We start from the raw sequence: 9197 nt of genomic DNA on the forward strand, positions 1-9197 counted from the left end.
ACCTTCCAAATCATGGAATGCTATAAGAACAGATAGCATACATCCTTTTTGGATAAGTGCAAGCACTGCCTCTCATTCTTCTGCTAGGCAAGATTGTTATTCTTGCTAATCTCATGCTTGGTTTGTTTCTTCTTTTTGTAGGTACTAATTCTTCCCAGAGTAGTTCCCCTAGTTCAAGTGCTCCCAATTCTCCAGCTGGTTCAGGACACATAAGACCCAGCACTCTTCATGGCTTGGGTCCAAAGCTTGGTGGGCAAAGATACAGATCCGGAAGACGCAAATCAGCTGGCAGCATCCCTCTCTCTCCTCTGGCACGGACACCTTCTCCAACACCCCAGCCCACATCTCCTCAGCGATCTCCATCGCCCTTGCTAGGACATTCACTTGGAAATACAAAAATAGCTCAATCTTTTCCTAGCAAAATGCACTCCCCTCCAACTATTGTAAGGCATATCGTTAGGCCAAAGAGTGCAGAGCCACCACGATCTCCACTCTTAAAGAGAGTCCAGTCTGAAGAGAAACTTGCACCCTCTTATGCCAGTGATAAGAAACACTTATGTTCACGAAAACACAGTCTGGAAGTGACCCAGGAAGAAGTGAACAGAGAATTGTCCCAGAGGGAAGTAACTCTTCAGAGTTTGGAGGAGAATGTATCTGATGTGCCATCACTCACACGAGTCAGGCCAGCAGAACAGGGCTGCTTGAAACGTCCCATTTCTCGTAAATTAGGTAGGCAAGAATCCATCGATGAGCTAGACAGAGAGAAGCTGAAGGTCAAGATTGTTATGAAAAAGCAAGATTTTGCTGAAAAAGCAAATACTGCTCTACATGAACATAGCAGCGAACCAGAAATTCCCAATACCTTAAGACTGGAAGAAAGAGACAAAAAAGCATTCCAGAAGGTATTAGAAAGATCAAATCAGTTTGAAACAAAAATCATTGCTTTGGAGACCCAGTCAGCTGGTGACATACTCAAAGACACCCTTCAAAAGAATGCAAACTTGAGATCAAATGAGTGCGTTGCTTTAGAAGCGCAGACGTTGTGTCATGGGCCTCCGCTTAGTGAATTCAGTCACCTTTCCTGTGACTTCAAAAGAACTTCCCCTCCATGTACACTGCAGGATGTGCCATCACAGTCCTCTGACAGGATGTTTAATGGAAAGGGAGAAAACACAGATAAAAATGTACCAACAAAAGAATTTGTCAAATATGAAAGATTAGATGGCAAACTTGCAAATATTGGTTATTTGAGAAAGAAACTGTCCTTTGAAGAAAAAGATGAGAGTGTCTGTCCAGTGCTAAAACCCAAACTGACAACAAATGCTCATGAATGCCTTCAACTTAACGCAGTCAGACCCATAAGCATACAGCAGGATTCCACTACTGTTGCTGAGGGTAGAGCATTCATCAGCAGTGCACATGCTGCTCAGATTAATTCTGTTTCTTTTGTTCCCCTCAAAACCTTGAATGGCCGAGCAGAAACAGGTGTGGAAAAATCAGCCGTGATTTCCACTGAGTCACCTGTCAGAAAAAGTCCATCAGAATATAAACTTGATGGGAGGTCTGTTTCCTGCCTGAAACCAATAGAAGGCACACTAGACATTGCCTTACTTTCTGGACCACAGGCTTCGAAGACTGATTTGCCTGTGTGTGTACTGCCAGAAGGACAGAGCGCCAGCAGTGATGTGGGATCTCCTAAACATGCAGCACCACAGGAAGGTGGTGGAAAGGCAGAAGTGGCCTGTCAGAAAGAGCAGTTGTTAAGCTATTCAAAATCTAGCAAAATTAACATACCAGAACCTCAGGTTCTGCAAATAAGCAAGAGTTCTCCAAATCCACTGGTCATGCCTGTTGCTGCAGAAGTAGTGACAGAGAAAAAGGCTTCTAGTCCAGCTGCTAAAGTCAGTGTTTCTGTTATTGAAGCTGTTCAAAAGAAAGACACCTCCCCTTCAAAACAGAAGGACAGTTCAGTGGAAGCAAAGTCCAGCACTGTTCAGAGTCAGAGTGTTAAAACTACACAAACGTATTCCAGCACTGTTCAGAGTCAGAGTGTTAAAACTACACAAACGTATTCCAGCACTGTTCAGAGTCAGAGTGTTAAAACTACACAAACATACTCCAAACTTTCTACTGTTCAGAGCACTCCTGAAAAAGCTCTAGGCAAAGAGAAGCAAGGGCAAAAGGAGTTGCCTGCCAGGCAGCCAATAACCCAAAGAAATTGTGAACCTACCCCTGCAAAGGTGGAGGTGATCAGGGAGCCATCTCTGAAGGTATCTGTCTCAGATGTTCTGACAACAAGCTACTCCAAAAGCAATGAAAAAAAATCTGCTGATTTTGCCATGCCATCTCAGATACAAGGAAAAATGCAAGTGGCTGGTCCGAAGGCACAACCTAAGGATAGCAAAGATGCTCTAAAACAGTTAAGCAAAGAAGACACCGTTGTCGTTAGTTTTGTAGAAAGGGATATAACCAAGCAGAAAATTCTCAGCGAGTCTAAGAAAGTTACTATAGAGTTAAAGAGTGAAACTTCTCCATCCAAACGACCCTCAGTGGATTGTGATCCTAAAAATGATAAGTCTGTACTGCTGTCCTCTGTGCAGAAGGACAACACCAAAGATTTGGGAAAGAAAGATCAGAAGCAGGTCCCTGACATAAGGCTACAGACCACTGAGAGAACACAGTCCAGCCAAGTTCCTCAGCAACAGCTTACTGCTCTGGTCTCCCCTGCTGCAAGAGATGCTGTAAGCAGAAACTGTGCTGTAGATGTTCATGTAGGTATTCAAGAACATGTGAAGCCTGCTGCCACCTGTGTGGAAAGCAGCAGTAATAAGCTCAGGCCTGCTTCTGATGTGACTTCCTCTAAGTCTAAGCACTTGGATAAACAGACCTTTTCACAAAAACCATGCACTCCAGAAACAAAAGAAAAAGAAACAATTATTCAGGTGTCTGTCAGCTCGCGGAAAGATGGCAAACATGCCAGTAAAAATGTGCCAGATCCCTCTTCTTTTGTTTCAGGCTCTTTGAGAAAAATGAACAATGAACATGTTCAGGTCGAAAAGCCTGTGACTATTGAGCATGGGTTGGTATCCACCCTTCAAGTGAGCACCATCACTGCTGACACCAAACCCAGATCCTTTGCTCTTGGCCCAGGACCAACAGGCCCAGAGATTTCTAAGCAAATGCAAAGGCAAGAACCAGCAGGCTTTGGGGAATCTGCTGATCAAAAGCTGCTTCACCTCACTGAGAAACAAACCGTGTCTCCAAAGTTTTCCACTGTGAAAGACTGTCTCTTGCTGAGCAAACAGGCAGACAGAAGCCCTAGTAATCAGGCAACGTCTCCAGATAAAAGACCTGAAGGAAAAACATGCACTGATGCACTTTATGTTCAACATGACAGTGGGAAAGTAGAGCCTACCCTTTGCCTCACAAACCGTGATGCCACAGCAAAAGGAGCAGAAAAATCAATCACAAGTAGCAAATGCTCTCAAGATTCAAAAGGGAAAGGACAAGTTAATGAAAAACAGCCAGAGGATGCAAACAAACAGGCTGCAGTAAAACATTTGTCAGGTGCCAGTGGGCAAAGTTCTTGCCGTGTGGCTGCAATGCCAGGAAAACCACTGACTAGTTCAGCCAATTTCTCTGAATGTAGACAAGAAGCATTTGTTTTGTCTTCAGAGAAGAGTGATGCATCTTCAGCAAAGGTTAAAGCAGCTTCACCTGAGCTTCCTGTGGCCAGCTGCAAGGAACTAAGTAAGAAAAGCACCTCTTCCACGGGGTATGGTAAGGCAGAAATGACTAAAAGTGTGTCACTGATGACCTTGCACAGTGCTGCTGTTGTAGTAGAAGCCCACCACTCTACTTCAAACACTGGGGGGAAACCCGGAAATCAAGAAAAGTCTTTTGTTAACACTGTGGATGTAAAGGGAAAAGATGCTGTTCAGGCTCAGCAGTCTGCTTCAAGAAAACAGAATGTAGGTAAAGATTTACCTAGGTCAGCAACCACACCTGACCGCCAAAATGCACTTTCTAATGACAAAGACTCAGCTCGGCAGCGGCGAGGAAAGGAAGCTTCGCGGAGCAGTCCTCACAAAAAAAACTGTTGACTGTACTACCTGCAGATATAACTACAAGACTAGCTGAAACAAAGACAATATATTTTGACCATCTTTAAACCAGCACTGTGTAGTGTCTTTGTGTGGCAAAGCTTTCATGTCACTGACAAAAAAGAATGGGGATATATAGAAAGGACTTTTTTTTCAAAATGCCTTCCCAATGTTAACCGGTAAAACTGTTACCATATAGTATTTGTACAAAAATAGATACACAGCTGAAAGCTGTTGAAGAAATGATTTCCTCTGTAAATACCTAGTGATGTGTTTGGGGTTTGAATGTAGCATATATACTTTGCTGCTGATAGCATTGTTTACTCTTCCCTTTTTTAAAGATAGTTGCTTTGCTACTTATTTGCCATACTCAAATATGAAACTGAATTACTAAAACTCACATGTGGCATGGACATGCACAAGTATTGGTCTAACCTGGAGGATAAAAACATGCCACATTTTTACTTACTAAAAATCCTAGCTAGAGGTAAAAATACAAGAAAAGAATGAACATGGTGGGTTATTGTGAGTTTTTACATGTATTTTTAGTAATCAGATTTTGATAGTAGTGTATCTGGCTAACTGCTTCACCAGATCTAACACAAGATCTAACTGCATCTCCGAACTGCACAAAGCCTGCCTGGTAGAGTGGGTGTGATTAAAGATAAGGGAAGAGCGCTTGGCTATCACGGCATGCCAGGAAGAGTTGTGTTCTCTGATGGAATGGTTGTGCTGGTCTTATCTGCTGGGAGTGCGTTCTGTCACCTTCCCCTCAGACAAGGCCGAGACTCTGAAGCACATGCCGTGTCTTTGGTTTCTGCTGCAACCCTCTCTTGGTTTCCTTGAGCTTTTTTAAATTCAGGCCCTTACAGTGTGAGGCACAAATATAAGCACATGACTTGCAGTACAATTATGTTCATCATGGGTTTTGACAAACTTAGAGAATGTGTGTTATGGCATCTAGGCCTGCATAATTAGCTTCATACAGCTGTAGCTTTTTTTAATTATTTTTTTTTCTATTATGGCAATTAGGACGTAAAGGACAAAAAACAGTTCCACTATCATATCTTTGAAAAAAAAGTTCAGGACATCCGATACATTTTAATATGTAGCTGGGGCCTTATGTTGTAGACTAACTTGCTGTTTTTAGCAAGAAATTTTGGGTTTCACATTCATTTCTAAATGCATTGAGTAGCTCCATACATTTCATAACATAATCTTTTTATTTGTATGCAAAAATAAAAAAGAGTAATACTGTAATTATAAAAGAAGCATTTTGTAACAAAGGAACCTGTTGGAGCTATTTGGTGCTAGAATGTTACTGTCTTTTTACTTTTGCTAAGCCTTATTTAAATTTTGTATACTGTGGAACATGTAGACTTGGATCATTTTAGTGTGGAGATTATTAGTTTGTTTTGAAGGACAAAAGGTAAAACATAAAACGTACAGGAGCACTACAAAATATCCTTGCAGATGTGTGTTTTTAGATGACTGGGATCAACAGAATGGTGGTTTTGCTTATTTCTGTTTTATGTAGCTAAACTAGGCCTAGGCCCATACCTGTTTCATTGGGGCTTATGGATTGTCTTTTCTGTCTCAAAAGCTAGAAATTTGTTCTTAAAAGCACAGTATAATCTTGATTTGGAGGTTTGATTGACAACTGATAGTATTCAGAATTAACTTCCCTCTGGGAAAAGCTTTATTACGCTAATTAGTTGAGTTGGATTACAGCAGACACGCCTTGGAAAGAAAATCGTAAACAACTTCTGATTTTTCATGTGACACTAGAACATTCATACTGCCTTTGATGCATTCACAGAGGAGCTAGTGAGTGATGGGTAATATTTTTGATCAGTTTTGAAGAGAAAATGGTCTCAACATTTACAGTTTATCTGTGCTTTGGCAGTTACTACAAATGAATGCTAATGCACTTCGATATAACATTTCTGTCTGGGAGGTATTTCCTAGTTTACAGTCTTCTGCATTTTTTTTTTTTAACTCCCCTCTTGTTTCCTTTAAAGCACATCTAGCTATTTGTTTACAGTATACCTTTATGTATATTTTGTATAGTTCACTATCACTTCTGACAAATAAGTTTTTTGCATTTTGGAAGTATAACGGTGCGTAAGCTTGTGTTTATGTAGTATCTGTTTGTTTGTTGGGTGCTTACCTTATCAGTGAGCTGTTAGAGATCCTCCTACCTGTGTGCTACTTGGTCAGTCTTTCTGTGATTGTAGATTTGATGTGTTCCTTTGTAGCTTACTGCTGTAGATTGCTCAGCTTACCAAAAAAAATAAAAAAATAAATAAAAAAAAAAAAGAGAGAGAGAGAGAGACAAAAAAAAAAAAAGGAAAAAAAAAGTTAGGGTCTGTGCAATAAAGTGTTTGCAGTCTTATTTTCTCTAAGAAACTCCTTATGGATGTCATAATTGTTGCATATTGAACACAATTATTTATACTTATGCAGTTGCATAACATTGAAATAAAAATTCAGCATGAAACACTGTTGTGTATTTTCCATTGATTGCTTTCGCTCCCGTAACTTCAGGCACATCCCTGCTGTACTCAGAGGTGGGCAGTTATTTTCTTCCCTCAGACCAACCCAGTGCACCCCTTCAGGCACATGCTGGCCAAGGATTTTGCATGAGAATCATTGTCTGGTCTAGAGAGGGAGGAGGTCTGGAGAGCCAAGTATCTTGTCTCAGGCAGTGGCTGGCACCACGGCACTGCTGCTCAGTAGGTAGGGGCATGGGTGGACAATGTACCTGGCTGCTGGTAACAACTGCAGTAACCTGAAACGTGAGACTTCAATCCCTCCTCCACGCCGTACATCATCGTTCATTAAAATAAGTTATAGTGTTTTTCAGTACCTTCTCAGAACACACCAAATCTTCATTTATTTTTTTTAGTCATGCTAAATTCTCCACCTTAACAAATTCATGAAGCATGAGTGTTAAGTGCAACATTTCTTCAGTTTTGAAATCTCTACCCTTGAATGTATTCAAATCTCCCTTTACTATTTTTTTTCCCACATAATAAAGAAGATGCACTGAGCCAGGCAGAGGAGGTGGAGCAGAGCCCCTCAGTGCCCAATGGCCTCTTTGATGGAGACCAATCCTGTCAGGAGGAGCAGTGGGCAGGACTATTGGTCCCCTAATTTTTGTCTTTCTGTCTTGTAGAGGAGCACATCCACACGTCCTTACTTTTCTTCTGCCAGTGGCTGATAAAGGAGCTTTGCATGCCTGGTTGACATGTGCCAGGTGATTGTTCATGTTTTACTGCTGTGTTTTTCCCTGTGCTTTTCACCTCTGCAAAACGAAGTGCATCAGCCTTACAGAATCACTTCTGTTGTGCTCTCTGACTGAAACCAGTGAGTTACCCCCAGTCTTTCTGACTTGCTGAAACCCAGCAGAAGACAGATGCTCTGCAAAATTGGTGCAGTGGCAGGGGATGTGCACGAATATGGGAGGGGAGAGGGGGATGAAGCAGCTTGGGGAAAGGAAATGACAAGAGATGAGAACTGACTGTATGACTGCCTTGCCTGCTGTGCTGTCTCTGACTGCAGTAGCCATCCCTCTGTGAGAAACTGTGGAAAGCTGCACGTCCACAAACCCCCACAGCACTCAGGGCCAGCAGAAATGGGTGGTGTAGGGGGGTTTGTGTTGAGGAAGAAGCAGTCAGGAGAGAAATGTTGACCATCAGATTTGGCATGGCCTGTCATCCTCACTTCTGCCTTTGTAAAAAGAGCCTGCATCTCACCTGGGTTGGGAATCCTTTTCATGGTTTGAAAGAGAAATGTGGGCTTCCCTGTTCAAGAACTGCCAGCTTGCAAGGTTCCTTCAGGTTCTGTATTTTCTCCTGAGGTTGGTAAGAATTAGCAGGGATGTCATGTTTGTATTCAGACAGTGCTTAGCAGACCAAAGAATAAATAGCAGGACTGGAAGATACAAAAGGGTGTTTGGGTGTCCCAGTTCATGGCTTGCGTGTCATCAGTTGTCCTTCCAGTGACCATATCTTTACCTGTAAGCTTTGTGTCATACCATGGTGTCAGTGATATCTGTATCCCAGGAGTGAGCTGGGTTCTGTTGAGCACCATTCAGCTCAGGCAATTCCCTTGTCCCTGCTCACTGACTCCTTGGCTGCACTTGAAACATAAAAGTCCTGACAAGATACCAAGGAGCGCATTAGATCGGAGCTTGATTGGGTAAACAAATTCTACAAGGAAAAGTAAATCTACTGTCACTTTCCATATACATCTTTGCTAAGTAATACAGGACTAAATCTTTGGACTTCAAATATATATATTATATATATATATATATATTTATATATATAAAATCTGGACATTTTGGGATATTATGTAAAATGTTCCTTCAGAATAATCACCCCCTGCATTCAGGATTATTGTGTATACTCCAGATACTATATATGTGGCTCAGCACTGCTGTTTACAGTGTCCTAATGACTGGTGTTTTACAGGACAATGAAAGAAGAGAGCCTGCCCCGTGTATGTGACACTAATGCAAATCACAGAGGAAACAAAAATGGCATCAGATGCAGGTAAAACGAGTTGTGTGGAAGGAAGGGGAAGCATTGCAGAAAGGTCTGTACTTAACATGCCTTGCTCAAATGTATCTTGCACGTGAACACGTTCACAATTTTGCCTTTTCAGACAGCTTCAACTTTCAACTGGCTGAAGTCCATGCACAAATCTACCCTGTGATGCTGGGTAGCGTTTCAGAAACTGGTGATGCTTAAATCCAAATGAATTGCCAAAATCCAAATGAAGCAGCGTGAGTACCAGCACAACATGCAGCATTCCCTTCAAGTCGCTGATGTTTACAGATCTCCTGATCTTTGCAGCATTTTTTTTTTAAGCACTTGAAGCTATGAACTGTGCTGTGCTCTTTTTGCTTAGCCATTTATCTATTGCTTTCCTGGACCTACAAGCTGGTGAGAGAAATAACTGAGGCTGTAGGTCAGGTTTCCCTTGAGGGGCACCCACACCAACATTCATCGGACAATGCAGTTATTGGCATTGACTTGTTTAGCCAGTTGTGTTTGCAGAGGGAGGGAGCCTTGAATCCTGAGCTGC

At 41.9% G+C, this 9197-nt stretch overlaps 1 protein-coding gene across 12 annotated transcripts in view; it reads left to right on the top strand.

The window, feature by feature from the left end:
* MAST4 (microtubule associated serine/threonine kinase family member 4) overlaps positions 1 to 6603 on the top strand; it is a 293772-nt gene extending 287169 nt beyond the window's left edge. For all 12 annotated transcript variants that reach the window (XM_068665969.1, XM_068665971.1, XM_068665970.1 and 9 more), the window contains one exon: positions 142 to 6603. In XM_068665969.1, coding sequence (XP_068522070.1) covers positions 142 to 4103 — 3962 coding nt within the window. In that variant the 3' untranslated portion in view covers positions 4104 to 6603. The remainder of the gene's footprint in view (positions 1 to 141) is intronic.
* Positions 6604 to 9197: the final 2594 nt, after the last annotated feature.

The sequence above is a fragment of the Anas acuta genome, chromosome Z (genome assembly GCF_963932015.1).
Source record: "Anas acuta chromosome Z, bAnaAcu1.1, whole genome shotgun sequence".
Lineage (NCBI taxonomy): Eukaryota > Metazoa > Chordata > Aves > Anseriformes > Anatidae > Anas > Anas acuta.